Source organism: Ranitomeya imitator, chromosome 3, assembly GCF_032444005.1.
Source record: "Ranitomeya imitator isolate aRanImi1 chromosome 3, aRanImi1.pri, whole genome shotgun sequence".
Classification (NCBI taxonomy): Eukaryota; Metazoa; Chordata; class Amphibia; order Anura; family Dendrobatidae; genus Ranitomeya; species Ranitomeya imitator.
The window spans coordinates 118,916,557-118,936,058 of NC_091284.1; the positions used below are offsets into that span (position 1 = coordinate 118,916,557).

The following is a 19,502-nucleotide window of genomic DNA, read 5'->3' on the forward strand; positions in this document are numbered from 1 at the left end:
TTTATAACGCCCTGGCGTGAAAAAAAAAATTCCTATTTTTTTCCACAAACATGATCGTTTAGTCCCCAATTTTTTATTTTCTCAAGGGTAAAAGGAGAAATTGGACCCCAAAAGTTGTTGTCCAATTTGTCCTGAGTACGCTGATACCCCATATTTGGGGGGAACCACTGTTTGGGCGCATGGCAGGGCTCAGAAGGAAAGGAGCGCCGTTTGACTTTTTCAAGCTAACTTTGGCTGGAATTGAGATCGGACGCCATGTCGCGTTTGGAGAGCCCATGATGTGCCTAAACAGTGGAAACCCCCCACAAGTGACCCCATTTTGGAAACTAGACCCTCTAAGGAACTTATCTAGTTGTGTGGTGAGAATTTTGAACCCCCACGTGCTTCACTAAAGTATATAATGCCCAGGCGTGAAAATAAAAAATCCTATTTTTTCCTACAAAAATGATATTTTAGTCCCCAATTTTTAATTTTCCCAAGGGTACCAGGAGAAATTGGACCCCAAAAGTTGTTGTCCAATTTGTCCTGAGTACGCTGATACCCCATATGTGGGGAGGAACTACTGTTTGGGCACACGTTGGGGCTCGAAAGGGAAGTAGTGACGTTTTGGAATGCAGACTTTGATGGAATGTTCTGCTGGCATCATGTTCCATTTGCAGAGCCCCTGATGTGACTAAACAGTAGAAACCCCCCACAAGTGACCCCATTTTGGAAACTGTACCCCCTAAGGAACTTATCTAGTTGTGTGGTGAGAATTTTGAACCCCCACGTGCTTCACTAAAGTTTATAATGCCCAGGTGTGAAAATAAAAAATCCTATTTTTTCCCACAAAAATGATATTTTAGTCCCCAATTTTTAATTTTCCCAAGGGTACCAGGAGAAATTGGACCCCAAAAGTTGTTGTCCAATTTGTCCTGAGTACGCTGATACCCCATATGTGGGGAGGAACTACTGTTTGGGCACACGTTGGGGCTCGAAAGGGAAGTAGTGACGTTTTGGAATGCAGACTTTGATGGAATGTTCTGCTGGCATCATGTTCCATTTGCAGAGCCCCTGATGTGACTAAACAGTAGAAACCCCCCACAAGTGACCCCATTTTGGAAACTGTACCCCCTAAGGAACTTATCTAGGTGTTTGGTGAGAAATTTGAACCCCCACGTGCTTCACTAAAGTTTATAATGCCCAGGCGTGAAAATAAAAAATCCTATTTTTTCCCACAAAAATGATATTTTAGTCCCCAATTTTTAATTTTCCCAAAGGTAACAGGAGAAATTGGACATCAAAAGTTGTTGTCCAAATTGTCCTGATTACGCTGGTACGCCATATGTGGGAAAAAACTGTTTAGGCACACGTTGGGGCTCGAAAGGGAAGTTGTGACGTTTTGGAATGCAGAAATTGTCTGCGGTCGTCATGTTCCGTTTGCAGAGCCCCTGATGTGCCTAAACAGTAAAAAAAACCCACAAGTGACATCATTTTGGAACCTAGACCCCCCCCCCAAGGAACTTATCTAGATGTGCCCCCTTTTTGGAACTAATGTACGCTTTCTTGTAAAGTAAATTAGTAGTGCATGGAGGTGTGGTACAATCTGAAGCAATCCTTCATACACAGGCCAGGTTTTTCGGGGCAGGTGTCGCATTGATAAATGGTGTCCTTGCGTATTCCCCTTTTGTAACACACTCGGCACCTTTTTTGCGGCTTACCTTTTCTGCCGGTTGGCGGGACCACCCCCGGAAAATGCTGGCCTGGTACGATACGAGCACCTTCAGTTCCGGAAGTACTGGGGCCCTCTCCTTCCGGAGTACCAAATATCAGGGCCTTAACCACTACCTCCTGGAACTGAAGGTACGACGTATCGGTGTGGCGTGCACATCGTAACAGCAGGAAAGCGTTGAGCATTGCCATTTGTACGATGTGGACGGCCAACTTTTTGTACCACACCTTGGCCTTTCTCAAAGCACTGTATGGTTGGAGGAGTTGATCAGAGAGATCAACCCCCCCCCATGCTTTTGTTGTAGCCCAGTACACAGTCCGGTTTGCAGACCTGTGTAGAGGTACCCCGTACAGTGCTGAGGGCTCTGCCATCACCATGTATGGTGGTCAAGAGAAGGACATCCCTCTTGTCCTTGTACTTGACCACCAGCAGGTGGTCGCTACATTGGGCTTTGCTCTCACCTTTTCTGAGCATCTGCCGAAGTAGCGTCTTTGGGAGGCCTCTCTGATTTTTGCGCACAGTACCGCAGGCTGCGGTACCTCGCGCAGAGAGGGATTTGTAGAGTGGGATGCTGGTATAAAAGTTATCAGTATAGAGGTGATAACCTTTATCCAGCAGTGGGTGCACCAAATCCCACACGATCTTCCCACTCACTCCCAGGACAGGAGGACACTCAGGGGGTTCAATCCTGCTGTCCTTCCCTTCATACACTCTAAACCTGTGGATGTACCCTGAGGCACTCTCACACAGCTTGTTGAGTTTGATTCCGTACCTGGCCCTTTTGTTGGGCAGGTATTGACGGAATCCGAGCCGCCCCTTAAAATGGACCAAGGACTCATCCACGCAGATGTCCCTTTTGGGCACGTACACTTCAGAAAACTTTTTGTTGAAGTGTTCGATGACCGGCCGAACTTTGAACAGACGGTCAAAGTTGGGGTCATCTCGTGCGGGACACTGTGCATTATCGGAATAATGCAGGAATTTATGGATGGCCTCAAAACGTCTCCGAACCATGGCCATTCGGAATACTGGAGTGTTATATAAAACATCTACACTCCAATATTGCCGCATTTCTGGCTTCTTCACGATCCCCATGTGGAGGACCAGGCCCCAAAACTGCATCATTTCAACTGCGTCTACAGGAGACCAGTTGGAAAATGATGTACCGGGGTTTTGCTCCAAAAATTGACGAGCATACAAATTAGTTTGCTCCACCATGAGGTTAATAAAATCCTCAGAGAAAAAGACTTTGAAAAAGTCTGTTTCTGTGAGGCCCGTGGTGTCAAACTTGATTCCTGATTCTGCCACAAAATCAGGAATCAGTGGCTCGTAATTTTCGGGGGGCGAGGTCCATGTGGGTTCCGCAGTGGGGAGCGCTGGTTCAGGAGTGGTGGGGGCTGCCTCATCTTCTGTCTTGGGGCGTCTGCGTGGTGGTTCCGCAGGACCCGAGGAGGAAGAGGAGGAGGAGGAGGAAGAGGAGGAGGAGGAGGAAGAGGATGAAGAATCAGAAAAGTGAAGGAAAGTGGGATCCTCTCCCTCGCTATCAGTGTCGGAGGCAAGGAAAGCATATGCCTCCTCCAATGAATAGCGCTGTTGGGACGAACGGGACGAGCGGGACATTTTTGTGTGAATATGGTGATTGGGTGCACTTTATTGATAACTGTATGTGTATGTGTGGGGGGAGAGTGATTTGTGCAAACTTATCTGAAAAGAAAATGCTAAAAGGAGAAGAAAAACCTGTAAAAAAAAAAAAAAAGGCAGGCACAAACTCTGATAAGAGAACTGCGTCACTTATCAAAGTTTGGCGGCTGCGGGATGTGTGTACGGAGGTTGCGCAAAAAAGCTGAAGGGAAAAAAGCGAGCGCGAGAGTTGATCGGTGAACTGCGTCACCAATCAACGCTCGGCGGCTGTTAAATGGGCGCACGGAAGGAGGTGCAAAGGGGGGTAAAAAGAGGGGGAAGGGAGATGGGGGTGGAAGTGGGGATTGGGCAGGGATCAGTGATCAAAACGTACGGTTGTAGTCAGGTGGCGCAAAAGGGGGGTGAAAAAAAAAAAAGGAAAACGGCAGGCACAAACTCTGATAAGTGAACTGCGTCACTTATCAAACTTTGGCGGCTGCGGAATGTGTGTACGGAGTTGGCGCAACGGGGGTGAGGGAAAAAAAGCGAGCGCGAGCGTTGATCGGTGAACTGCGTCACCAATCAACGTTCGGCGGCTGTTAAATGGGCGCACGGAAGGAGGTGCAAAGGGGGGTAAAAAGAGGGGGAAGGGAGATGGGGGTGGAAGTGGGGATTGGGCAGGGATCAGTGATCAAAACGTACGGTTGTAGTCAGGTGGCGCAAAAGGGGGGTGAAAAAAAAAAAAAGGAAAACGGCAGGCACAAACTCTGATAAGTGAACTGCGTCACTTATCAAACTTTGGCGGCTGCGGAATGTGTGTACGGAGTTGGCGCAACGGGGGTGAGGGAAAAAAAGCGAGCGCGAGCGTTGATCGGTGAACTGCGTCACCAATCAACGTTCGGCGGCTGTTAAATGGGCGCACGGAAGGAGGTGCAAAGGGGGGTAAAAAGAGGGGGAAGGGAGATGGGGGTGGAAGTGGGGATTGGGCAGGGATCAGTGATCAAAACGTACGGTTGTAGTCAGGTGGCGCAAAAGGGGGGTGAAAAAAAAAAAAGGAAAACGGCAGGCACAAACTCTGATAAGTGAACTGCGTCACTTATCAAACTTTGGCGGCTGCGGAATGTGTGTACGGAGTTGGCGCAACGGGGGCGAGGGAAAAAAAGCGAGCGCGAGCGTTGATCGGTGAACTGCGTCACCAATCAACGCTCGGCGGCTACTAAATGTGCGCACGGAGGCGGCACAAATGGGGGTGGAGGGGGTAAAAAGAGGGGGAAGGGGGGATTGGGGTGGATGAACGGGGATTGGGGTGGATGAACGGGGATTGGGGTGGATGAACGGGGATTGGGCAGGGATCAGGGATAAAACTTACGTTTAGTTGTCTTCTTTCTTTAGCAGGGATTGTGGTGCTACAGGCTGCTGTGGCACCACAATACCCAGCACGGCAGGGAGATCCAGGCACAAAATCCAGCAGGGAGATCCAGCAGTATGACCGCTCTGTAGGAATCCTCAGCTAGAATGAGGACCCTGCAGAGCGGTCATACACAGGTCAGGCAGGTGACACAGACAGGTCACAGAGCGGTCATGCTGCTGCTGTGACCTGTCATTGGTGGGATCGACCATAACATCGATCCCACCAATCAGAGCTTTCCTGGTGACCTGGCTGTGACCTGCCTAGGATCGGATCTGTTCGCGCCATCCTAGGCAGGTCACAGCCAGGTCACCTGCAGGGCACAGAGCGGTCACAGAGTGATCGCCGCTGCGCCCTGTGATTGGCGCGATCGACGATGACATCGATCGCGCCAATCGGCTCCTGCAGGCCCTGCTGGGCCTGCACTGTGTCCTATCCTAGGATCGGTGCTATTAGAGCACCGATCCACGCAGGTTCCGGCAGGGCACAGCGCGGTAATACCGCGCGGTGCCCTGCGATTGGCGCGATCGATGCGATCGCGCCAATCCGGGGTGTTCTTGCCGGTGCCTGGCGTTGCCAGGCACCGGACCTAGGATCGAGTACATCGGTACTCGATCCTAGCCTGTGACCTCATTGTTTCAGCCGCTCCGATTGGCTGAAACAATGAGAATGGCTGTGATTGGCTGTTCAGAATTGAACAGCCAATCACAGCGATCGAGAGGGCGGGTGGGCGGCGACAATGCCCTGGATGCCGAGGCCATCTCCCCCCAGGTGAGATGGCGTCGGAATTTTAATGCGATCACCGCGACTTAAGTCGCGGTATCGCATTAAAGGGCAGGACGTACTATCCCGTCAAGGGTCAGATAGGCCCAGGGCACCTCGACGGGATAGTACGTCCAAGGTCACAGAGGGGTTAAACCAGAGTTATGTGACCCAAAATAGTTAATAAATAACATTTCCCCCATGTCTACTTTACATCAGCACAATTTTGGAAACAAGTTTTTTTTGTTAGGAAGTTATAAGGGTTAAAAGTTGACCAGCGATTTCTAATTTTTGCAACATTTACAAAACCATTTTTTTAGGGACCACCTCACATTTGAAGTCAGTTTGAAAATACCCAAAAGTGACACCATTCTAAAAACTGCACCCCTTAATGTGCTCAAAACCACATTCAAGAAGCTTATTAACTCTTCAGGTGCTTCACAGCAGCAGAAGCAACATGGAAGGAAAAAAATGAACATTTAACTTTTTGGTCACAAAAATGATCTTTTAGCAACAATTTATTTTTATTTTCCTAAGGGTAAAAGGAGAAAGTGGTCTGCAAAAGTTGTTGTCCAGTTTGTCCTGAGTACCCCAAATGTGGGGGTAAACCACTGTTTGGGCACACGGCAGAGCTCGGAAGAGAAGTAGTGACGTTTTGGAAAGCAGACTTCGATGGAATGGTCTGCAGGCGTCACGTTGCGTTTGCAAAGCCCCTGTTGTAACTAAACAGTAGAAACTCCACACAAGTGACCCCATTTTGGAAAATAGACCCCCCCAAGAAACTTATCTAGATGTGTGGTGAGAACTTTGAACCCCAAAAAACATGTTTACACATGCTGTTTACCTACTTTTGGACCACCCTATATTTATTTTAATACTAAATGTATGTACTTTTTAATTAAAAAGTCCCTATTATTCCTTCACTACTCTAACTTTTCTCTAGTCACCTTCCACGACAGCCACTTCGGAGGTTGTCTTCCCCACCCTAATAGGGGACAGGAACACAAGAGGTTAAATACCCCTCCCCTTCCTACACCGCCAGTGTTTTCCTGTCCCCTATGGGGCATGAAGAGATTCTGAAGGGGCTGCCGGCGACGGAGCTCCACTTACCGGGAAAGCTGGGCAGCATGGATGTCGGGCTTCCCTCCTCAAATAATGCTGCTCCCGTCTCCTCTCTTCGGAGGGACTCGGGACCTTCCCGCCCCTCCGGCGCTCCCTTTGGGAGTAATGCGGGGCGGTGACGTGCTTGCTGGGGGCCTCCTGCAGCCCCCCGGTTCCCTCCTCCCATGGCTGCAGCGCTGGAGGTGGCGTTCGTCCCGGGCTGTGGCCGGAGGCCTGTCTACTTCCGGGTTAACGCGCGTCACTTCCGGTTCAATCAGGAAGCGTTCCATGGAGCGCACGCCGGCCGGCAATGGCGTCCAGCAGCAAAACACGCCATACAGCAGCGTTTGCGGGGGCGTTCCAGGACCCTACCCCAATCGGGCTACACGTGGGGGGAGGAGCACTATCACGCTGGGACCACCGATCCTTTATAAAGAGATCCGGGTAGCAAGGTAAGCTGTCTGACTGTTACACTGACGGACATGGACGGTGACAGACCCCCTTGCTCTGCATCTGCAGATGCCAGCGTTCCCCCTCCTACCAAAGTAAGTAGCAGGTGTCGGGCCCAGCTATCCCTTATATACATATGTGCATTCATGTATATATGTATATGTAGCTATATACCTCTAAGTGGCTTAACAAACCCTCTCTCTCATAGGGAGAAAAGGTTTCCGATCCTAAAAAGTTAAGCCGCAAATGTAAAGTGTGTACAGCCAAACTCCCATCAACATACGGGAAAAAGCTCTGCCAGTCCTGTACGGATGAGGTCCTACGCGCTGAACAACCCTCGCTGCTGGATAGCATTAGATCCCTCATTAAAGATGAGGTCCATTCTTCTATGGCTACCTTCTCTCAGATGTCGGTGCCTCAGCCACCCCCTCCAAAAAAGAGGAAAAAAGCCCCAGTAGAATCCGACCCGGATTCGGGAGAGATCCAGTCCTCAGATTCAGAGGATAACTGGGAAAATGAAGGCTCCACTTCTACCCCCACCTGTAAATTAGAAAGCAAAAATTATTATTTTAGTTCTGAGGACATGAGTGACCTAATCGGTTTAGTAAGAGGCACCATGGGGGTAGAGGATGAAGAAGTTACACTCACAGTACATGATGAGATGTTTGAGGGTCTGAAACCCAAAGATCAAAAAGGGTTTCCAGTACATAAGAATTTACGAGATCTAATTCTGCATGAATGGGACCTCCCTGAAAAAGGTCTGACTGTACCATCGGAACTGAAAAACCGGTACCCATTGGATGGGGATAACTCCTTATGGGAGACCCCGAAAGTGGATGTACAGGTGTCCAGGGTAACTAAAAAAACTGCCCTTCCCTTTGAGGACTCTTCGCAACTCAAGGATCCGATGATCATAAAATAGAGAGTTTATTAAAAAAGTCCTGGGACACCTCCACAAATCTGCTAAAGTCTAATATAGCCTCTACTTGCGTGGCCAGATCTCTATTTATCTGGTTACGCAAACTTGAGGATCACTTGACTCAAGGCACCCCAAGAGAGGAGATTTTAGACTCCCTACCCTTGCTACTGAAAGCAACGGGGTTCCTAGCCGATGCTTCTGCTGAATCGGTTCGAGTAGCCGCGAAAGCTGCCGTTCTCTCTAACTCGTCCAGGAGAGCTCTCTGGATAAAATCCTGGGGGGGAGGCGATTTTGTCTCCAAGTCCAAATTATGTAGCATACCCTTTCAGGGTCATAATGTATTTGGACCCGTTCTGGACGATATTTTGGATAAGGCGGCAGATAAAAAGAAATCTCTCCCTGAGCAGAAGATCCCCAAAAAACGCTTTTTTCGTCCCTCCCGGGACCAATCCTCGCAGAGAGGAAAAGGCAAAACGGGAAGGTGGAGTTATCCTAAGGGAGGCAGGGGCAAAAATATACTGGCCCCTCAGGCCCAGCAAACCCCAGATAAGCAATGACTGTGCTCCGGTCGGGGGGCGGCTCTCACGATTTTTCACCGAGTGGCAAACCATCTCCACAAATCAGTGGGTCCTTCGTACCATTCAAGAGGGATTAAAAATATAATTCGTGAGACCACCCCCACAATGCTTAAAGATAACCTCCCTTCAAAACCCAGATCTCCAAAACTCCTTGTTACAAGATCTACAAAAACTAATGCAATCAAATGTGATTTCTCAGGTGCCGAAGCTAGAGGAAGGATGTGGTCATTATTCACGCCTTTTTCTGATAACCAAGCCGTCGGGGAAAAACAGAATTATCATAAATTTGAAACCCTTAGGGTATGTTTCCACGTGCAGGAAACGCTGCGTGTCTGACGCTGCATAGAGCCGCAGCGTCAGACACGCAGCGTCCAGATGTTACAGCATAGTGGAGGGGATTGAATGAAATCCCGTCTCCACTATGCGTGGTAACACGCACGCGGCGGCCCTGCGACTCCGGACATGCTGCGCGTCTTTTCAGATCGCAGCATGTCCGTATATCTTGCGGCGACGCTGCGTCGCCGCAAGATATAGCACAGGACCCTATGGTGGGGAGCGATGATGCCGGATGTGTACTGCGAACACATCAGGCATCATCGCGTCCCAGAAAGGGGGCGGGGCTTACCGCAGAGCGGGTTTGCCGCTCCGACGATACCGCCGGCCATCCTGAACGTGGACACGCAGCCTTAAACGAATCGGTCCGATACAGGAGATTCAAAATGGAGACAGTCAAATCAGTAATCCCCCTCATTGGTCAAAATTGGATGATGGCGACTGTGGACCTGAGGGATGCGTATTACCATGTGCCAATCCATCCAGAGCACAGGAAATTCCTCAGGTTCGCAGTCTCCAAGGGTCACCAGATCAAACATTTCCAGTTCAATGTTCTCCCCTTCGGCATCTCTTCGGCCCCACAGGTTTTCACAAAGATTATGGCGGAAGCGATAATCTTCATCCGTCAACAGGGAATATGCATAGTCCCGTATTTAGACGACCTGCTTATCATGGCTCCATCTGCCTCCCGTCTGGAATCAGACGTATCAAAGTCCCTAGAGATATTACAAACCCTGGGTTGGATCCCAAATCTGGAAAAATCAGAGGTCCATCCCTCCACAAGAAGGATATTTCTGGGGGTGCTACTGGATTCGGATGTAAGAACATCCTTTCTACCCAAAGGTCATCAAAACAACCTTGTCCGCAAGGTAGCCAAGTTCAGAGGCCAGCGTGCACCGACCCTCAGAGAATCGATGTCTGTACTAGGGTCCCTGACCGCATGTATACAATCGGTCTCCTGGGCCCAAGCTCACACACGAGCTCTCCAGACTTATGTACTCCTACATTCCAGGAGACGACAGACTCCATTGAGTCAGAAGATACTTCTCCCTGGCCATGTGAAATCAGCGCTAAAATGGTGGCTAGATTACCAAAATCTCCAGAGAGGGGTCAGCTGGGACCACCTTCCCCTAAAAACACTCCGCTCAGATGCCAGCAAAAGAGGCTGGGGTGCGGTGGTAGAGGGTTTCCACTTTCAGGGACAATGGACATCGAACAGCAGCAGCAGCTCCTCGAATCTAAGAGAATTGAAAGCTGTGGAGGAGGCCCTAAAGGCATCATCGGCACTGATCAGAAATCATCATGTTCGTATTTACTCGGACAATATGACCACAGAAGCCTATCTACGACACCAGCGGGGAACAAAGTATGCCTCTCTAAAAGAAGCAGCTGCAAGAATATTTTTCTGGGCAGAGAAAAACCTTCTATCGGTCACAGCAGTACATCTGAGGGGATTGGACAACACTCAGGCGGATTTCCTCAGCAGGAAAGATGTTCATCCAGGAGAGTGGTCCCTAGACCAAGCAGTGTTTCAGTCCCTAACCGAAAAATGGGGTACTCCAGAGGTGGATTTATTCGCCAACAGGCAAAATGCGAAGGTAGAAACATTTTTCTCCCTTCATCACAGAGACAAGGCACAGGGAATAGATGCCTTTTCACACCAGTGGAAATTCAACCTTGCATATGCCTTTCCTCCCATTCCCATGCTGGCAAAAACTCTGCAAAAAATCAGGACAGACGAAGTGACCACACTCTTGATTGCCTCATTGTGGCCCGGGAGGAGTTGGTACGGCGCCCTATTAGATCTGGCCCTGGAAGGTCCCTGCCTTCTACCTCAAAAGACCGATCTCCTACACCAGGGTCCCCTACTACATCCGGACCTAGACAGATTGAACTTGGCGGCATGGCTACTGAAGCCACAATCTTAAAAGCTAAAGGACTCTCAGATGACGTAATCCAGACCCTTCAAAAAAGTAGAAAGGCGGTAACCAATGCCATCTACACTAAGGTCTGGAAAAAATTTACGTCCTGGTGCTCCCCAGAAGTTCCAGACCCCTTCAATCCTGATATAGCGAGGATCTTACAATTTTTACAGAAGGGCTTGGATATAGGCCTTACCCCTAGCACACTCAAAGTGCAAGTATCGGCCCTTAGTAGCTTTTTTGACTCGAATCTAGCCAATCACCGCTGGATCAAGCGATTTATGACAGCCGCATCCAGAATTCGTCCTACACTCCGTAATAGGGTACCCTCCTGGGACCTCAATACTGTACTTAACGCACTAACCCAGGATCCATTCGAACCCCTGGATGCTATAACCATTAAAAACTTAACTTTGAAAACAGTTTTTCTAGTCGCAATCACTACGGCTAGACGTATTGGCGAATTACAGGCCCTGTCAATACAGGAACCCTATCTAACGGTCACTGCGGATAGCATTGTACTAAAACTAGACCGGTCCTTTTTACCTAAAGTGGTCTCGAATTTCCACAGAGATCAGGACATTCTACTACCTTCTTTTTGCCCAAACCCCTCCAACCCTAAAGAACAGACCTTCCACACCTTGGATGTTCGCAGGGTTGTCCTATCTTACTTACAACAGACTGAAGCCTGGCGAATTGATCAAAATTTATTCATTCAGTTCTCGGGACGAAACAAGGGAAAGAAGGTGGCAACAAACACCATCGCAAACTGGATCAAACAGTCTATTTGCTTGGCTTATTCATCGCAGGGACTGGATCCACCTGCCTCTCTGAAAGCACACTCTACCCGAGCAATGGCAACATCGTGGGCAGAGAGGGGGAATGCCTCAGCAGAGCAGATATGCAGAGCCGCCACCTGGTCGTCCATCCATACGTTCACCAGACATTACCGGCTAAATTTCAATAGGGATTTAACATTTGGCAGACGTGTTCTACAGGCTGTAGTCCCTCCCTAGAGAAATTAGCTGTTGGTACTACTCCGAAGTGGCTGTCGTGGAAGGTGACTAGAGAAAATAGAATTATTCTTACCGTTAATTCGGTTTCTAGGAACCTTCCACGACAGCACTAATTTCCCTCCCTACCTGATATTCTTATTGGATGATTCCTGCACTTTTGTGGTAACTATACATGCTACTGTGTCCAGGAAAACACTGGCGGTGCAGGAAGGGGAGGGGTATTTAACCTCTTGTGTTCCTGTCCCCTATTAGGGCGGGGAAGACAACCTCCGAAGTGGCTGTCGTGGAAGGTTCCTAGAAACCGAATTAACGGTAAGAATAATTCTTTTTTTTTTTTTTTTCACTACTTCCTGTTTGATCACAATTTGAGAATCCCAGTGCATACTTGCGCATTGTAAGAGGAGAAAGAGCGAGCAGAGACCAGTCCTGCCATCGCAAGTAATTTGACTGGTCTCTGTTTTTCCTACATGTCAGGTATTCTTCTTACAATCCCCACTGACAGTGCACTCTATCGTCGGCCCATCACTTCTAGTCAGAGCCTGTGAGAGAGTGCACTGTCACTGTGCAATATGCACAGTGACAAGATGCTACTGGGCAAACGTTGGAATTGACAACCGACGGATGCTCTGTAGAGCAGAGACTAGCCCAAACACTGGAATGGACGTCACTGATGATGCTTTGTTCTAGTGTGGGGGCAAAGGTTCTGGCAGTGACCGCAGCTACTGCTCCTGAAGGCGATTTTTTTTTTTTTTTTTTTTTTTTTTAATTATCCCGGCATGCAGTGAGATTATCAAACGAAGCGTCATCAAAGAGGGAGAAGTAAAAAAAAAAAAAATAAGTTAAGAAAATAAAGCGGTTAGATAGCATAGTGAGGGAACGATAAGTACTTCTTTTTTAAAGTATATTCTAAAAAAGATTAGATCATATAATTAGACAGACATTTAAAATTAAAATAAACGTTTAGTCTCGGACCACACCTTTAATATTGTAATAATTAATTCTCATAGCAATTTAGCCTCATTATTACATTGATCTTGAGTAACAGCCTGATGTTATCATTTTAATGGCAATAAATTTGTCACTACTAATTAACGGTGGCAGAATTGTATTTTTTTTTTTCACCATTTCACCGCAGTTGCATTTTTTTATTCGTTTTTTCAGTACTTTTTTATGGTAAAATAAATGGTGGCAAAAACAAAACTGCAAAAAAAAAAGAGAAATTAGAAATGTATTAATAATTCAAAGTCTGTGTAAATTTATCCCCCAAAAAACAGTTATAATGGCTACTTAGCCCAGACGTATGACAAGGTGCTGCTGACATGTGGTTTTACAAATCTGATTTATGCGTGTGTACACCTTGTGTATGCTGTAACATCTTTGTTTTTCCTGTAGTGATCTAATAATGTACTTATGACCAATGTTCAACAGGTTTCTATCTGGATTTTTTTTTTTTTTTGCCATATGTGACAATGCCGACAAGAAAACAACAACACAATAACCATAGCCCATTAACGGAAACCGGTCAATAGTTTTTTTGCCAAGTAATCTGAGGGCAGGATGATGTAGGGGCTGAGACCCTGATTCCAGCGATGTCTCACTTGCTGGTCTGCATGCTGTCGTGTTAACACAATCATTATTTTCTCTGCTGCAAATGCCGCAGTGCTCAGAATGCTGAGCCCTGAATAATCCTGCTCATATCACTGATTCACAACTTTCTATTTACAATCAGTGATGGAGGCAGTGTTGCACAGAGCAGGAGGACTAGGAGGCACGAGATGCCTAGTCCTGTAGTGATAATCTCCTGCGGATAAAACACTGATTTCTTTGAAACTGTAACACAGAACCCAGTAAGTGACATCACTAGAATCAGGGTCTCAGTCCCTACATAAGGTTGCTCTCAGATTACATGGCAAATCCTGCTGACGGATTCCCTTTAACCTTTTCTTGCCTATCTATCTAGGTATGGAGGTGGCTGCCTTCCTGGCAGATAAAGCAAGTTCTGTGTCCGTAATAGGAAAATCTGATGTCCCATTTAGGCCTGTGTTGGGAACACAGATTGGAGAAGTTGCTATGAAGGTAAATATACGGTAACTTATTCAGTGTGGTTTCATGAATATTTTTTTAATATATTTTCATAAATTATGGAAAGTACAGCCATCATACCGTATATTACATACCGGTAAGTGTATGTATTACATACATGCTACCCTCACTCACTTGCTAAAGAGGATCACTCGGCTCTCCTGCCATGGCTGTGATCATTGTGGAGAACGCCATTCCTCTGTTGTTCTTACTGTAAATCTATGTATTAATCAGGAAGACACATAAGAGGAATCCTAATTCCCAAAGGAAAAGCATAAAGCAGATGCTCCAGAATTGTAATTTTGATACAAGTATTAACTAAAACAGACGTGCAAGGAACAAAGGCCGTATACAGCGGATCAGGCCGCCATGCTCAGCGCACTGCCATAATAAACCTGTGTACATTGTAATAAGTATCACTGATGTATTCCGCTTCTCACCGGGACTTGTCTTCCCTTTAGGGCTAATTCACACATCAGTGATATTTCTCATGCACAAAAAACAAATTTCATCAGTGTTTTTTTCATTAGCAGAGTTTGGTCACTGCCAGTTTTTTTACCATCAAGAGTTTGGTCAGAGATTCATCAGTTTTTCGTGGACAATAAAAAAATAGATGATGGGTTGTCAAGTTTCTTCTCAGTCCGTGAAAAATGGACAGCACATGAATGGCATTCGAGTGCTGTCCGATTTTTTTTTTTTTTTTCTTTTCCATGGACCGCACATTTGCATTAGTGAGTTTTATCAGGTCGGATAATATTTAGAAATGTCTTCATAATTTTATGCGGACAACTTGGTCTGCAAAGATACACAAACATATGGACAGCCCCATAGACTATAAGAGGTACGAGTTCTATCCGTAAAATCCCAGATATGAGCGTTTCTCAAGAGTTCTGTCTGAATGAGGCCTTAGTCCACAGCCGAAGCACAGATGGAATCCCCATTGGCGCTGTTGCTGTATGATGACAAGGAAAAGAAAACCTGTTGTTACATCTTTAGTGTAATAGGGATTACATAAGACACATTTATGGATGCGGACACATAGGTAGCCACATGGCCTCAATGTAGCACTTAGATCACTACAGGTAATAAGGAGAGATTTTGCATGAAGCATTAAAAAAAACTACAAAGGCAACAGAGACCTTAGTTTAAAGGGAATCTGTCAGCAGGTTTTTGCTCTTCAATCTGAGGGCAGTATGAGGTAGGGTCTGTGACACTCATTTCAGGGATGTGTCACTTATTAGGCTGTGTTCCGTTGTTTCAATACAATGAGTGTTTTATCAGCAAGAGATTATCGATGCATGGACTGGTACCCCCCCGTAAATGCTGACCCAACTTTGCCCTCACCACTGAGCAGCAGCTCACTGTCAATAGACAATTTCTGAGCTCTGCTACTTATAAAAACTAATAGTTACAATATAGGATGCCGCGCTACAAGAAAACTGAGACACCAGGTATCCAGATTCCTCCTCGTACTCATTATCATTAGTGCAATTCCGTCTGACACGTGTGAATTGGCTCTTTGGGATATTTAATAGCCATGCTGGTAAATGGCAGCTGTCCGTGTGAATATCACTATTGCAATCCACCTCTTTGTGGTAGCACTTAGTTGAAAGCCTATCCACATCCACATAAATATTCAAATCCAAAAAATTAACGTTTGTATTGCTCATTTTGGGAGTAAACACAAGGCCGTAACCATTATCATTGAGTCCGGCCAGAAACGCCTGTAAATCAGATTGCGTCCTATCCCATATAAAAAGCACGTCATCGATAAAGCGGCGCCACATAATGAGGCCTTGCTCTTGTGCTCTGCAAAACGCCGCTTTCAACAGTGCGAAGGGCACGGTTACTACAACAGCTCACTTCTATATGGTGGACAAGTCCGCTTCATTCACAAGGTAATACACCTCCGCATTTACTGGTTGTAGGTTGCAGTTACAACTAGCAGCAATTTTCTTGTAGCGCGGCATCCTATATTGTAGTTATTGGTATTTATTTAGTGTCAGCAGGTGTTCACACACCACCCGCATAGGTGCCTTGTGGACTACAGTTTAGCGTAGCGCCGGTGTAGTTTATTTTGATTACTAGAAGGTGGCCCAATTCTAACGCATCGGGTATTCTAGAATATGTATGCGTAGTGTATAGCACAGCCCACGCAGTACATTGCGCAGCCCATGAAGTACATTGCGCAGCCCACACAGTACACGTTGTAGGTTGCGCAGCCCACATTGTATATTGCGCAGCCCACGTAGTATATTGCCTACTCCACATAGTACATTGCGCAGCGCAGGTTGTATATTGCCCAGCCCACGTAGTATATTGCGCAGACAACGTAGTATATTGTCCAGCCACATAGTATATTGCCCAGTCATGTAGTATACAGCACAGAGCCACGCAGTATACTGCCCAGTCACGTGATATGCACCATATCCGTGTAGAAAAAAAAAAAGAATTGTCACGAATATTCATTGGTCGCAGCCTCTGTCAGTCATGGAAATCCAAGTCGCTGATTGGTCGTAGCAAAAATCAGCGACGGGCACAGTCCGGAAGAAAATGGCCGCTCCTTACTCCCCGCAGTCAGCGGCCGCTCCTTCCTCCCCTCCGGTCACAGCGCCCGCTCTGTACCCCCCTCCGGTCACAGCGCCCGCTCCGTACTCCCCTCCGGTCAGCGCTCACACAGGGTTAATGGCAGCTTTGACCGTGGTGTAACATATTCGGTTAACGCTGCTATTAACTCTGTGTGACCAACTTTTTACTATTCATGCTGCCTATGCAGCATGAATAGTAAAAATATCTAATGTTAAAAATAATAAAAAATAGTTACATACTCACCTTCTGGAGCCTCCGGATCGCAGCGTCCGGTTACCGATGCTCCTCGCACGCTCCGGTCTGAATATTGCATTGCGGTCTCGCAAGATGATGACGTAGCGGTCTCGCGAGACCGCACGTCATCTCGTGAGACCGCAATGCATGCAGCGGTCACCGGGGCGTCGTGAGGAGCATCGGTAACCGGCCGCTTCGATCCGGAGGCTCCAGAAGGTGAGTATGTAACTATTTTTTATTATTTTTAACATTAGATATTTTTACTATTCATGCTGCATAGGCAGCATGAATAGTAAAAAGTTGGTCACACAGGGTTAATAGCAGCGTTAACCGAATGCGTTACACCGCGGTCAACGCTGCCATTAACCCTGTGTGAGCGCTGTGACCGGAGGGGAGTACAGAGCGGGCGCTGTGACCGGAGGGGAGTACGGAGCGGGCGCTGTGACCGGAGGGGAGTACAGAGCGGCCATTTTCTTCCGGACTGTGCCCGTCGCTGATTGGTCGTAGCTGTTTGGTCGTAGCAAAAATCAGCGACTTGGATTTCCATGACTGACAGAGGCTGCGACCAATGAATATCTGTGACAGACAGAAGGACAGACGGAAGTGACCCTTAGACAATTATATAGTAGATCCAGTACTTATAAAAACTGATTGTATCACAACTGCTGCACCCATTACTCTAAATGATACATCAATGAATCCGGGTCTGTTTCTCTGTATTATGCTGCTCTCAGATGAGGTAGAAAAAACTAGATGACCGATTCCCTTTAAGCTGTTGCAGTGCCCGGGTGTGACTATTATTCCAGGAATAACCAAATTTAGTCTATTCTTATCCTAAGGTTTCAAACTCTAAGTAATGCCCTTCACACTCCTCCCTGTCCCCCTCTCCATTTGTACGTCATGCATACCTGTCACAGTCTTTGTTATACATAGAGATTTGGCGAGTTCCTCTGATTTATTTTTTTTTTTCCTCATTCCTCCACTGAGCAACTGCTAATCTGACCCGGAAAGATCAGACTCCACCTCGAGATTAGTCAGTATTCCAGTCACTGGAGAATGTGGCAGCATGAATCACAATTCTGAGTAGAGCTAAGAAGATTTAACAATTGTAGAATCGGACCAAAGTTTACATTTATTATAGCATTTTCCCTTTAAAAATAAACCACCTGTAAAGCAGAACTTTCTTTGTTAGGGCTCATTCCCACTTGCAATGAAATCGGACAAATGCAATCTGATTAAAAATCAGATTGCATTCGGACCAAAGTTATTCTATCATCGTGTGTTCATCTGCGATTTTTTTTTTTTTTTTCTTTTTTTTTTTTTCCAAACCCCCCCCCCCAAGTTCGGATCATGATTGGACTGGAAAGTCGCAGCACGCTGCGATTGTAATCGGAAATCAGATTGCATTCGGCAATAAGTCAATGGGTGCAATAGAAAAATTGCACAGACTTGGACCATGCGAGTGCAGTCCGATTTTTACACACTGATGTCCTTTGAAAAGCTGGCAATTCGACTTCTGTGTACAGTAAAATTACAGCAAGACCCGATAGAATAAAGATGTCAGTCACATATATAATTAGTACAGTGCGTGTGCAGCTTACTGTACATGTATTTATTACTAAATAAATTATTTTCTGAAAAAAATGGCATGGGTGCCTTCATAATTGTCATAACCAGCAGAGGGAAAGTGGACAGCTGGGGGCAGGTGTTTATAGCCTGGAAAGGGTGTAATACTCATGGAGCTTCCCGTGCTATTCATATCCGCTCACAGCTGTATACTTAGCCTTTACTGGTTATTAAAATGGGGGACCCCCAAAAAATTACGTAGGGTCCCCCTATAATTGACCAGCAAAGGCTAGGCAGACAGCTGTGGGCTGATATTAATAATCTATGAAAGGGCCATGAATACTGGCCTCCTCTGAGACTAAAAACATCAGCTCTCAGCCGCCAACAGAAATGGCACATTCATAAGATGCGCCAAATCTGGCACTTAGCCTCGCTCTTCCCACTTGCCATGGTGCCGTGGCAAATGGGGTGATAGTTGGGGGGGGGAGTTGATGTCTCCTCTGTATTGTCAGGTGACATCAAGCCCAGAGGTTAGTAATGCAGAGGCGTCTCTAAAAAGCCCCCATTTCTAGCCCCATAGTCATATTGCATAAAAAACACACATACCCAAAATAAAGTCCTGTAAATGTAATGACAGACTCCTTTCATAAATCATAATTAAACAATACTCACGTCATCGCCCATTCCAGTGACGCCATTGTCCCCTGCAAGAGAATTAAATTAACAAACAACAATATTCCTTAACTGTCTGCTGAGAAAATAATAATCCATTTGTCCGAAGACGAGCCTAACTCTGAAACATCTATCTTTCAGGCTGCATTGTTGCATGATGCGACTATACAGCCTGCCATCCAGCAGAGACACTGAGCAGCATCTGCTAGTGCTGCTCAGTGCCTCGCGGTGAACTCCCTATAGCCTGGCTGACCTCACCTGGCTGAGTGTGAGAAAGTCCTCCTGCTCGCGGTGCCGTCAGAAAGTCCTGGAAGTTCACAGCCAAAGAACTCACTTTACTTAACTGACATCAGCGCGAGCGCCATTATAACTTTTCCCACCGCACACGTGCTGACGTCAGTGAGTTGAACTGAGTTCATTGGCTGTGACCTCCCAGGACTTGTATGACGGCACCATGAGCATGTGAACTTTCTCACCCTCGCGGTGATGTCAGGTCATAGGAGTTCACTGCGAGGCACTGAGCAGCGGTAGCAGACTCT

The 19,502-nt window shown here is 46.8% G+C and overlaps 1 protein-coding gene across 5 annotated transcripts in view; it reads left to right on the top strand.

The window, feature by feature from the left end:
* The window catches only part of LOC138672905 (apoptosis-inducing factor 3-like), a 158,954-nt gene that overhangs the window by 85,160 nt on the left and 54,292 nt on the right, over window positions 1–19,502 (top strand). For all 5 annotated transcript variants that reach the window (XM_069761347.1, XM_069761351.1, XM_069761348.1 and 2 more), the window contains one exon: window positions 13,781–13,896. In XM_069761347.1, coding sequence (XP_069617448.1) covers window positions 13,781–13,896 — 116 coding nt within the window. The remainder of the gene's footprint in view (window positions 1–13,780; window positions 13,897–19,502) is intronic.